Source organism: Monodelphis domestica, chromosome X (assembly GCF_027887165.1).
Source record: "Monodelphis domestica isolate mMonDom1 chromosome X, mMonDom1.pri, whole genome shotgun sequence".
In the NCBI taxonomy this organism is placed as follows: Eukaryota; Metazoa; Chordata; class Mammalia; order Didelphimorphia; family Didelphidae; genus Monodelphis; species Monodelphis domestica.
Genome location: NC_077235.1, coordinates 9,996,878 through 10,009,945, shown reverse-complemented (window position 1 = coordinate 10,009,945; position 13,068 = coordinate 9,996,878). Strand labels below are relative to the sequence as shown.

The following is a 13,068-nucleotide window of genomic DNA, read 5'->3' as shown; positions in this document are numbered from 1 at the left end:
ACACACCCTGAGTAGACCGTCGTCATGGCCTGTGCTTATTCCTTCCATTGTTTTTGTGGTCTTACTGCTGTAGTGATAATGGTGATAATGGACATCCTCGTTTCCCCCCTTGGTCTTACTCAAAAGGGGCCTAGTTTATCCCCTATAATGGGGTTTTAAATACATACGAATTTTTTTTTACTAGCATTTTTTTATTGTCATGCAAAACACACTTCCATATTGGTCGTCGTTGTACATTTGAATTTTTAAGAAAGTCTCCATTTATTCCTGTATTTTCTGTTTTTTTTTTTTAACCCTCACCTTCCATCTTGGAATCAATACTGTGTATTGGTTCCAAGGCAGAAGAGTGGTAAGGGCTAGGCAATGGGGGTCAAGTGACTTGCCCAGGGTCACACAGCTAGGGAGGGTCTGAGGCCAGATTTGAACCTAGGTTTTCTGGCATTTTTAATAGGATTGAGTGTTGTATTTTGTCAGAGGTTTTTTCTGCATCTCTTGAGATAATCCTGTGATTTCTGCTATTTGGTTATTGATATGGTTAATTATGTTGAGAGTTTTCCTCATATTGAACCAACCCTGCATTCCTGGTATAATACTGAACCTGGATATCATAATGAAGGATCTTTGTAGTGTATTGTTGCAATCTCCTTGCTAGTGTGTTATTTAAAGTATTTAGATCAATATTCATTACGGAAATTGGTCTAGAGTTGTTTTTTCTTGGTTTAGATATTAAAACCCTGTTTGTGTCACAGACAGCATTTGGGTTTTTTCTAGCAGTTTCTATAATGTTGGAATTCATTGTTCTTCAAATGCTTGGTAGGATCTTCTTGTAGATCCATCTGGTTCTCAGGTTCTTTTTCCTAAAGAAAGCATTTATGCTTGTTTGGTTGGTTTTTTTATACTGGGTTTATTTAAGTGTTCCATGTCTTCTGTTAATCTGGGCAGTTTTCGAGCAGGCCCTCCTCCCTCTGTCACTGTCTCTCCTTTGTCAGCTCCCATGACAGGTGTTAGTTATTACTTTTACTACAAAGCATACCCTGTCAGTCTGTCCTTCTCTCACTCACTCTTTACTTCCAGTTTCTACCATAGGTGTTAATGACTTTTTAAATAAATAAACACTCCCATAATCAGAGAGGTATATTTTCTCATGTCTTCTCCAGGGCAACCAGAGTCATAATTATGCAACTTTCTTTTGGGGGTTTATTTTCTCTTTCAGTTGATATTTTTTTGCTTCTACTTCCTTGACTACAACAGAGTTTCTCTGACTTTCTCCAATTTGTTATTTCTTACAACGCTATATTCTATGATAATTGATTGATTGAAGCCATTCTCCTATTTGATGAGCATTTTGCTTTGTTTGTTTGCAATTTGGCTACCCTAGAAAGTGCTGCTCTGATTATTGGGGTGTATATACAAGACCTTTCTTTCTTCCTTTGATCTTGTGGTTAGGACAAACCCTTCTAGACACTGCTAATTTTAGTTCCCTGTTATCTGTGATTCTTTGTGTCCTTCCCTTTTTGGATACACAGGTCCCAGGCATGCAGGGATCTGGTCTGCAGGGTGGAGGTCAGCCTGGGGGGTTTAGTCCTGGACAGAACCAAGTTACTCCACAGGATCATGAAAAGGTAAGTCTTTATTCTCTCTACCGAATGAGGCTGCAGTGGGAGCAGTACCCTTGCATGGAGGATTTTCTGTGTCCATTGAGTAGTGGTGCCCATGGGCCTGGGCCTAGGCCTGGGCCTAGTTACTGTATGAGATTTATATAGTCTGCTCTTGGGTTGGTCTACCAGTGATGACTCTTTTGTGGAAGGTGGAAAGAACTGAAGAGAGTTATTGCCTACATTCCCTTCCATCCTTCACTCTATATAAATTGTAGTTGAGTTCCTGCTGATGAGGCAGCTAGGTGGTACTATGGATAAAGTGTTGGACTTGGTTTGGGAAAGACCCCAAGTTTGAATCCTTTCTCAGATCTCTCCTGGCTTTGTTACCTTGGGCAAGTCACTTGATTGAGTTTCCTCAGCTCTGAAATAGAGTTAATAATAGCAGCTCCCTCCTTAGCTGGTTGTGAGGATCAAATGAAATCATGTTTCTAAAGTAATTGGTAACCCTTAAAGCATTCTAAATGGTAGCAATTATTAACTCTGCACATTAGATCATTGCGTGAAACTCATGCGTGATGGGAATAACGATAGCAAATATGGTTTGCATATAGTGGTTTACAGATTTGATACCACTGCCCTATGAGATGACTGCTATTATTACCTATATTTTACAAATGAGGACATGTATGTTCAGAGAGGGGAAGTGACTGAGGTGAAATTTGAACTTGGGTCTTCCTGAGTCCAAATTCAGGCTTCCACCACACTTGGCTGCTTCCCGGGCCTGGCAGTGGAAGACTTTTCCAGCTTGCGGGTTCCTAAAGTTGCCATGGGGCCTTTGGGCTCCTCCAGGCCATGACCTGAGTGTGTTTTGATTCGCATGCAGCCTTCTCTGTCTGCCTTTTTCCAACCACCTTCTAATTGCCTGTTGTTTCCTTTGTCTAAAGTGGCTTCTCTTCTCTTCTTCCCCCCATTTGATGTCCTTTTTCCCCACAGCCAGCTCAGTGGCAACGGGGATTTGTGTAGCTACCTTTCTTACAGTTCTGTAATTGTCTTGCTTTCTGTTCACAGGCTGCTTTGATTATGCAAGTGCTCCAACTGACCGCAGACCAAATTGCTATGCTGCCTCCTGAGCAACGGCAGAGTATCCTGATTTTAAAGGAACAGATACAGAAATCTACTGGTGCCCCTTGAATGGTGAGCAAATGGATGCCCAGCTGGGGAGGGCACAGGGCTGGAGTATTCTGCTCAGGCTGCGTCCATCCTCACCCAAAAGCTCAGCCTGAGGATCTTTCTTTGTTTCTCTCTTCATCTCTGTTCTGCTTCTGCAGAGCCAGGCCAGTCCCCATGAAGGGAAGTGATCTTGTGTAGGTTCTGAGTTAATCATCTTGGATATGCCAGTGCCCGGAGCATTTCAATAAAGTGACTGCATATCATAGTAACCAGTATATTTTCTTATTTATTAAATTAAATTTTCTTTTCTTTTTCCCTGATTACATAAAACAACAGTTTCCAGCATTTTTCAAAGAATATTGAGTCTCAAATTCTCTCTGCCTCCCTCCCTCCCTTCCCTCCAATCCCCGCCCACATTGATATGATAAGCAATCTTATATAGATTTTACATGTACAGTCATGTAAAACATTTCCTCATTGATCTTTTTGTAGAAGGAAACTCAGAAGAAAAAAAAAAGATTGGTCTGGATTCAGATTCTTATCAGATCTTTTTTCTGGAAGCAGATGGCATGTTTTATCATGAGGCCTTTGGGATAGTTTTGGATCACTGTATTGCTGAGAATAGCTGTTGTTCATAGTTACTTATTGTGTTCTCCTGGTTCTCTTTATTTCACTCTGCTTCAGTTTATTTAATCTTTCCAGGCTTTTCTGAGCTCCCCCTCCTACTTGTCACAATAGTATTCTATTGCAATCATATACTATAAATTACTCAGCCATTCCCAATTGGTGAGATCCCTTTACTTTCCAATTCTTTGTGTCATTCCCCTCCCCACTCCCCCAAAGAGCTGCTTTAAATATTTTTGTACATATAGGTCCTCTTCCCCTTTTTGTTTTTAATCTCTTTGGGATACAAACCTAGTAATGGTATTGCTGGGTCAAAGGGTATGTCTGTTCTGATGCCCTCTGGGAATGGATCCAAATTGCTCTCCAAAATGGTTGGATCAATTCAGAACTCCTCCAACAGGAAATTGGTGTTTCAACGTTCCCATGTCCCCCCCTTAAGTTTTGTCATTGTCCTTTTCTGTCCTAATAGCCAATCTGATAGGTGTGGGGTGGTACCTCAGTGTTGTTTTCATTTGCATTTCTCTAGTTAATAGGAATTTAGAGCTTGTTGGGGTTTTTTTTTTTTTAATGACCATAGAAAGCTTTAATTGTCTTGAGAGCCATCTGTTCATATCCTTTGACCGTTTATCAATTGAAGATTCTTATATATTTAACTCCTCACACCTCCATGTATTTGAGAAATTAATTCTTTATTAGAGAGTCTTGTAAAAAAAATTTTTGCACCATTATGATTACCGTGTATTACTCTCCATGCTATTTAGTTTCTCCACTCTGTTTAGTTTCTGATCTCCACTTTCCCCCAGTTTGCCCTCTTTTCTTATCCTCTTCCCTTCCTGCTTTTCTGTAGGATAAAATAGATTTTCTATGCCCAATTGATTGTGTAGAAATATATACACAGTTTGATCTCATAGAATGTCTTTTGAGTTCTCTTTTCTTGTTTACCTTTTTATGCTTCTCTTGAGTCTCATATTTGAGAGTCAGATTTTCCATTCCACTCTGGTCTTTTCCTTAGGAACGTTTGAAAGTCCTCTATTTCATTGACTATCTCCCCCCGCATCCCCCCCTTTCAACTGAAGGATTATACTGTTTTGCTTTGTAAGTGATTCTTAGTTGAAGTCCTAGCTCCTTTGTCCTCTAGAATATAATATTTTCTGCCTTCTGATTTTTAAATGTAGAAGTTGCTAAATCTTGTGTTATCCTCCTGACTGTGGCGCTACAATATTTCAGTTCTTTTTGGCTTCTTACAATATTTTCTCCTTGACCTGGGAGTTCTAGAATTTGGCTATAATGTTCCTGGGAGTTATCTTTTTGGAAGATGATTGGTGGGTTCTTTCCATTTCAATGTTACCCTTTAGTTCTAATGTCAGGGCAGTTTTCCTTGAAAATTTCTTTAAAGATAATGTCTAAGTTCTTTTTTTTTTTTTTTGATCATGGCTTCCAGGAAAGCAGTCCAATCATTCTTAGATTATCACTTCTGAATTTGTTTTCTAGGTCAGTTATTTTTCCAATGAGATATTTCACATTTTCTTTTCATTCTTTTGATTTTGGTTGTTTCTTGGTGATGCATGGAATCATTAGCTTCCACTTGCCCAATTCTAATTTTTAAAAGGCATAATTTTCTTGCATGACCTTTTATACCTCCTTTCCCATGTGGCCAATTTTATAAAGTTCTTTTCCTCAGCGAATTTTTTTGTACCTCCTTTTCCATAGAGCCAACTTGGCCTTTAAAGAAGTTCTCTTCAGTGCATTTTTGCATATCTTTTTCCATTTGGCCAGTTCTGCTTTTTAAGGAGTTTTCTTCATTGGATTTTTGTGCCTCCTTTACAACTGTTGGCTTTTTTCATAATTTTCTTGTATTATTCATTTATTTCCCCCACTTTTTCTTCTGCCTTTCTTATTTGATTTTTTAAAACCCTTTTAGATCTCCATTCATTCTTTTGGGGTTTGAGAGCAATTCTTATTTTTTTGGAGGCTTTGGATGCAGCAGTATTGACTTTCTTGTCTTCTATCAACAAACTAACTTTCTATGTTGAGTTTCTTTTTTTGTTGTTTGCTTATTTTCCAGCCTTTTTCTTTTCTTTTAATTAAAGTTGGGCTCTGTGCCAGTGGTAAAGGGGGCACTGTTCAAGCTTTAGGTTCTTTGGTGAGCTGCCTTCAGAGCTAGCTCCAGGCATCTATCTGCTTTCAGTTCTTCCAAGGTGGCATATAATAAGGAGAGGTGTGTTGAATACTCTTCTGGCCTGTGCTCTGGTCTGTGAATAACCCCAAGCATTCTTTTCTCCCTTGGAACTGTGACCAGGGTCCCCTATTTCTCTGTGGCCACAAGCAATGGTGTCTATTAATGTTCTTCCTCACTCTGAGATCATGCCCCCAGTCTGACCTGGTTCTGTGTATGGGCAATGTGACAAAAGTCTTGCACCCAGAGCCAGCAAAGGGACCTTCGTAATCTCCTAAGTGATTATCTGACATTCCCCCTTACTGTCTGTGGCTATGGCTGCCCCCCGCCCTCCCCCCCCCCCCTTCCCCCAGTCTTTGCTGCTGCTTCAGTTGCACCTAAGGCTTGTTGCTGTGGTGGAGCCTGCCCTGGTATATACTACACTCCACCTCTACTCCAGTGCACTAGATCCCTTGTGCTGGCCTTCTAAGTTGTTCTGTGCTGGAAAATTACCTTGCCTTGTCTTTTTGTGGGTTATACTGCTCCAGAATTCATTCTGAGGTGTTATTTCATGGTATTTTGAGGGGGTAATTTGGTAGAGCTCAGATGAGGCTCTGTACCTCCTGTGCCATCTTGGATCTGCCCTGCCCTATGGAACCCCTTCCCCCAATAATAGATTTTCTAATGAAGCCGATTTTGATATAAGAATTTAGCATGTAGCCAAGGAAGCAATTCATCCAAAAATCCATCATGAACCCCAACAGTTTTTTAGACTTAAATGATTACAGGTTGACACATTATCTCCCTTCCTTCTTATCATCCTCATCTTCCAAAATCAACTCATCACAACTCACCTCAGCAGTATTCTGTGGGTTGTTGGTTCATTTGTAAATTCCAATTTGCAAAATCTCTGAAATTCAGTAACTTAGTGGAAACTGGGGGGGGGGTGCCAAGTTTCTTTTTCTTTCACTATGAAGGTGGCCCTAGGCTCTCAAAGATTTTGCCAGCCAAGCACAATCTTTCCTAGGTCCAGCCCAATCCATAGCAGTCTAGAACACAGGCATGGGCCTGGACACCACCCCCACAGAGCTTCATAGATACATACACACTGGAGTGAAACAGCGATGATGGATTGCCACCATGTTTTACAACTTCTTCAGAACCAGATCCCTGGTCCTGACTAATCATTTCATTGCATGATGGGATATGTCATTCAATCTGTAGACATCTGCCAAACACGTACCGTGCTAAGTGCAGGCACTACAAAGAACGGCAAAGAAACAGGCTCTACCCACCAAATAGCCCACAGTCTCATGGTGGAGACAGCAAGCAAACAACTAGGCACACAAGTTATATGCAGGAGAAATGGCAAATAATGAAGAGGGGTTGGAGATGGCTTCCTGGTGAAGGCAGGATTTTAGTTGGGAATTAAAGGAAGCCAAGGAGATCAGTAGTCAGAACTGAGAAGGGGGAGCAGTCCAGGCATGGGAGATAGGCAGAGAATAGAGGCTCTTGTTCATGTAACAGCCAAGAGTCCAGTGTCACTGGTTAGAAGAGGACTTGGGGGGGGGGGGGGTCAGGTTATCAAACACTGAATTCCAAATAGAGAATTTGGTATTTGATCCTGGAGGAAACAGGGAGCATTGTGCATTGGGAAAATCCTGTTTAGAATTAGGAGAATTTCAGAGCTGGAATGTGTCCATCTAATTCTAGTTTCATAAATAAGAAGAAATGTGTCCAAAATGATGATGGACTTTCTTGATGGCATGTGCTAGGTAGTTGTACCCACTTCTTGTAAATGCCGACCACATCACTCTGCCTCGGAACATTCCTTATTTCATTAGCATGCAAATATCTTATCAGAATGCCCCAAATGTAAATTCAGGGCAGTCTGCTTCTTCCCAGGGGCCCATTCCAGTAACACACTAGCTTTTAAGACAACCAGAATTTGCCTCTGGGGCACCATCAGGAGAGGTATAGATTGTTCTTAAGTTGTTTGAATTGTTGGTCCCTCAGATAGAGAAAATCTCTGTCTCTTCCCCTTGATTCCTTGTGCCAGAGACAGCATGTTGGCAGTGTGAGACAGTGGCTGATGGAGGGATAGCAAGTGGCATGTGGTGGGTTTTACTGCTCATCTCTTGGTGCTTTTGCTCAGAAGGAATCTGCAGCTAGAGGCAAGGCTCTGCTTCCCGGCTGGGGTGCAGCCAATTGTGACCCATCTCTGCTACTGCTCATCATGCTAGTGCACCATTAGTTGAGTACTCAGGAGCTGCTAGGTGGCTCAATGGAGAGAGCACCAGGCTTAGAGTCAGGAGGACCTAAGTTCAAATCTGATCTCAGACACTGTTTAGCTGTGTGACCCTGGGCAAGTCACTTAACCCCATATGCTTAACTCCTGCCCCTTGCCCCTGTCTTAGAGTTGATTACAGAAAGTAAGGATTTTTTTTTTAAGGACTCCTCAGCTGGCTTGTTTGAGTTGGTAAATTCCTTCCTTTGGCCAATTCCAGCCCTGCTTGGGGCAGGCTTAGGCTGCTGCAGTCCTGGGGCTCTCTCTTTAGCAGGGTGTGAAATATGAGAGGAGGGACTAGGGGTAGAGAGACAGAGACCCAGAAGCAGGCTTAAACACTGGGGATGATGGCAGTAGGATTTTAGAAAGAAGCATCATGGGGGAAGCTGGATAGCACAGTGGATTGAGAGCCAGGCCCAGAGACAGGAGGTCCTAGGTTCAAATCTGGCCTCAGCCACTTCCCAGCTGAGTTACCCTGGGCAAGTCACTTGACCCCCATTGCCTAGCCCTTACCTCTCTTCTGCCTTGGAGCCAATACACAGTATTGATTTCAAGACGGAAGGGGAGGGTTTTAAAAAAAAAGAAAGAAGCATTGTCACCAATCACTCTCCTTCTAGAGTGTGTCAGAAGAGTACTTGTTTATTATTCCCCTTGACTGGGAAAAATGACGTTGTGTCTTCTGGGGTTGCTCCTGGCCATCAGCCCTTCTTCCTCACTTTTACAGGGGCTACTTTGCTCATTTAAAATCCTGAGGCCCTCTGGGTTTGGGGATCATCTTCCTGCAAAGTTTCAGCTGCTGCTCCAAATTCACCGATTATATGCCATGGCACTAGAAGGGAAAAAATGGCACTGTCAGAGGACTTAGGCTCAAATTCTACCCCTGCCACTTTGTAGTGAGTAACCTTGGAAGTCACTTCACTTTGACCTGTAGTCTGCTCATCTGTAACACAAGGGAGGTGAACGCCTTGGCTTCTGAGTTTCCTTCCACTTCAATGTCTATAACCCTTTTTTTTTTGTACATAACCTTACATTGCAATTTTTTTTAAAGGAGTGAGTTGTATACAGGGGAGTTAAATGCTTTATAGACAAGAAAAAAAAACTGCTCTGGAACCACCTTATTCATTGTCATCCTCATCTTCATCTTCCTCCTCCTTCTTTTACTTGCTCTTCTCATCTTTGACAACTCCTCCCTTTTTACCCACATCGTTTTCCTTTAGCCCAGTATGCAGCAATATCCTTTTCATACTTTTCCTTCAGTTTAGCTGTCTTCTTTTCATAGGGTTGTTTGTCATCTGCAGCAGTATTCTTCCACATTTCTCCCAATTTTTTGGCCACATCTCCAGTAGAAAGACCAGGATACTCCCCTTTGATTTTTGGATGATACTCAGAACAGAATAAGAAAAATGCCAAAGGAGGTCTCTTCGCTGCATTGGTATCCTTAAACTTCTTTTTTTGTTTCTCCTTTAAGTGGTATATAGGTTTTCATTTCTCTTTCATAACGAACCTTATCAGCTTTTGCCATGTCCTCAAATTTTCCTTTCTCTTTAGCTGACATTGTCTTCTACCCTTCTGAGCATTTTTTAGAAAACTCTGAGAAGTTCACAGAAGTATCTGGGAGCTTCTTCTTCTTGTGTTCCTCCTGGCAAGTTTGCACAAAGAAGGCATATAATGGCATTTTCCCTCTTGGCTTCTTGGGATCACCTTTGCCCATTTTTTATTCTTTTCCCTCAGCACTGCACAGAGTAGCCCAGTACCCATCCAGCTCTTGCTTGCCCCGGTGCTGTCTCTCTGGAGCTCAGTGTATGTCTCTAACGCTCCCAATGCAAACACCTGGGGATCTCTGGAGACTGTGTTTGGATACCGCTGGGAGCCACCATTTGAGCATAGACTTAGCAGACTAACATGTAAATCTTAGTTTTGTGTCTACACACTGTTTTCCTGCCTGAGGAAATAGATAATAGTAGGTCTGATTTGAGCCCAGAAGTGGGAGAAGGGCTCCACAACTTAGCCTTCAGTGAATGATTGCTCTGGGAAGAATGGGCCCGTGTGTATAGCTCTGCCTTACCTTGGCCAAACTCAGAATTCCAAAGATTGGGTAGGTCTGCATTTTCTTGCCCTGGCAGCCTTTCTTGGAAGATTTAAGCCATTACGTGGCTTCTGCAATAGTTAGGTTCGGTCCTTGACTAGGGGAAAGAATCAACAACTCTTGTTGTAACTGAAAAACACGCAGTTGGGGAGGAGGGCTTTGGGGGCCCTGGCAGATAGATGCAGGGGGTCCTGCTTTGTGGGCCTTGGCCTGGAGCTGGCTCCCATAAGCTTCTGCTGGAGTGTCCTCTCTCACACTTCCTCTGTGTGAGAGCAGGCCATCCTCCTTGCAAAGAACAATTGGAAATTACAAGGAAGGGTAAGTCTTAGTAAGCAGCAGGCCGAGCTTCCTCTTCCCCACCTTAGGAAGCCTGTTCCTTGTGAGCTGGAGTGGTGCTGGGGCCATTTCCTCAATAATGGATTCTCTTCCCCTTGTTATTGCAGATATACAGAATTCCTGCATATCCAATTTCCTAATGTGGAGAAGGATTCAGGATCAGAGGAGTCTGTATCCCAACACTTGAATGACCGTAAATGGTGGTGGGCAGATGATCTCCTCACTGTCAGCTTTTGGTTTGGGGGGGGCGGGGGGGTTGGGGGTATGGTATCGAGGAGGTTCCGTTTAGTTTGTGTATTTTATGTGGATTGAAAAACATTTTATCCAGAATTTGAGTAGGTCCAGAACAAGTATGTTGTTATGTCCTTTTTGCTTTGGGGTGGGGGCCAGGGAAATTACTGATTTTGCTTCAGATGAAGACTATAGGACAACTTGTTAGGTTGTGACTTCTCTTGCCCCTGAGCTCTGTTCCCCAGCTCTGTTTTGCTTTGTATGGTGATAGTCCATCCATTGAACAAACATTACAGTCCACTTCCTGTGTATACGGTATTGTGCTAATTATATGTGATCATTATGCTAACCTTTTACTCTCCTTGATGGTTGGTTCTCAGCTGTGAAGGTTTTCTAGAACCAGCCTTTTTCTGATGTTTGTTTCTAGCCAAAAGAACCAGGATGTGTCTTTTGGGAAACTATTTAGAATGTACCGTTCTGTATGTAATAGGGGGAAATGATATTAACAGAGCTGGAGATACTTGATTGGTTGGCACTATAAAATGTCCAGAAAGCCGCCAAAGCAAAGACACTGGCACAACAGTATGTTGGTTCTAGAAAAGTCCAAATACCATGATGCAGTTTTATGTCAATAGCAGATGTATTCTTGTACGTCGTTCTGAGCTAAAGCAAAGATGCTATGTTTGGTAGTAATTACAGTATGTGTCATCAGCATCATAGAAACAGATGGCGCTTGCCTGTTTTGTCATGAAGCTCTCAGGTCTTGTACAAGTCAATTAAAAACTGTTTTGGAGGTGTTTGTGATGCCTTTTGTTTGATGTCAGTCATTCACAGATATGGTGCTCCTTCCCCAACCCCTCCTCTAACATCGAAACTGGAAACCTTTAACAAAATGTAGTTAGCAAGAATAAATACAGTATGGTGAAGGTTTGCCACACTTGGCCCCTGTTTTCTGCACTCTGGCATGAACCTCAGTCATTAGAAATTACACTTAAGGTGAAGGGAAGTTAGGGATTCCTTTGTTTCCTTTGCTGTCATGGGAAGCATGGTCTCTGACATCCTATATGGTATAACAATATTCTACTACATCTGTATACCACAGTTTGTTCAGCCCTACCTCAGTTAATGGGCACATAGTGTGTAAAATCAATTTAAAAGGAAACCGACCACAAATCAAGTGAGGTGAGAACAGAAAGCTCAAAATCCAGGCCTTTCCTGCCATTTAGAAAAGGCTTTGGGCATGTAATCAGACTTGTTATAACTAATTGGGAATAAACGGAGATGGCCTACTGGACAAATCTGAAATGAGTATGATGGCTGACGAAAAGTCCAACTCAAGCCCTGGGAGCTGGCTGCCCGTATGATGCTCTTTTTTTCTTTGCCTTGCCTGCTAAGCTCCCTGACCCATCCAACCTAAAATTCTGTCTTGGACCAGTGGCATTCCAGAGATAAGTGGTGAGCACACCTTCCGTTTCATGAAGGCTGCAGAGCTGTTGTGCAGAGATTGATAGAAATCCTTCTCGAACCTATTTGTGTTTTTAGCCTCTGCTGCCTCTTGAGATTACTTTCAATCAGCTGTATTAAGAGGCTCTCAGGATGTGATGAGCATGTACCAAATCTGAGATTTAGGAGCCAAAGGCCAGGAGTACCCAAAGAGAAGCAAAGATAAACTGGATGCTGGGAAAATGAAGGAAGGGTTTGGAAATGATGTGCAAAGAACTTGACAAAGTCTCTTAAGAAAATGATATGCCTAAATGCAGTAGAACCCTTGTTTCCTATTTTTCCCTTATTTCTACCTGCCCCTACTCCCCCTCTCTTATCTCCCTCCCCCAAAATCCAGGTAGAATCAAAATTCTGAGGAATTCTGTAAGGGTCACCTAACAGTCCAGATGGAATGGCATGATTTGGGCCATGTTTGTCTAATCCCATGCCAAAACAGCAGCCCTCCTCCCCAGGAGCCCCAAGAAGGTCTTCAGGGTTGCACAATGACATTTGATCCAGAGTCATAAGCCAATGACTTTTTGCTTTAGTTGAGTTGCACTAGGGACAATGGCAACAAATCGAGGTGAGCCTATAGTTAGTAGCAGTCAGCTCTAGCTGCCCTTCCAGACAAGCTTCCAGCATTTTCGTTTTCTTTTCCTCATCATTTTGTAAGATTGTTTTCGGTTTTCTTTCTAATACAAATCCTTCTTTGAAAATGCCTACTGTCCAACTGAATTCATTGCCTCCTGGGAGCCACAACCTATTCCATCACTAGTAGTACTATCAGACTGAGAACCCATCTTCCTGATCCCCAGTCACACAGGCCTATGGGAAGTCTCAACAATAAACTAACGGTTTACCCTTTCTACTTATTTGAAATTGTAGAGAAGGGAAGAGAAACCTGTTTGGAATGGAAACCTCAATCAGAGGTCCATATTGGATGGGGTATTTCCAAGCTTTATCCCCCTCTTCCATTTCTTGGCATATACAGGGCCACTTTAGACCAAAGGTAGGGGAAAGAAAAGAGGAGGCCTTTTGGATAAGCAAAAAAATAAATCAGCTGGTTCCCAGTACTTCCTATAAGCTGAAAATCTTTGCA

At 42.3% G+C, this 13,068-nt stretch overlaps 1 protein-coding gene and 1 pseudogene across 7 annotated transcripts in view; one reads left to right on the top strand and one right to left on the bottom strand.

Moving 5' to 3' along the window:
* CSTF2 (cleavage stimulation factor subunit 2) overlaps window positions 1–11,291 on the top strand; it is a 34,234-nt gene extending 22,943 nt beyond the window's left edge. For 5 of the 7 annotated variants that reach the window (XM_007507787.3, XM_001364430.4, XM_007507788.3 and 2 more), the window contains 3 exons: window positions 1,527–1,622; window positions 2,667–2,792; window positions 10,364–11,291. In XM_007507787.3, coding sequence (XP_007507849.1) covers window positions 1,527–1,622; window positions 2,667–2,789 — 219 coding nt within the window. In that variant the 3' untranslated portion in view covers window positions 2,790–2,792; window positions 10,364–11,291. The remainder of the gene's footprint in view (window positions 1–1,526; window positions 1,623–2,666; window positions 2,793–10,363) is intronic. The other 2 variants (XM_056809173.1, XM_007507790.3) reach the window with 1 other exon arrangement.
* Window positions 8,435–9,769, bottom strand: LOC107650358 (high mobility group protein B1-like; annotated as a pseudogene).
* Window positions 11,292–13,068: the final 1,777 nt, after the last annotated feature.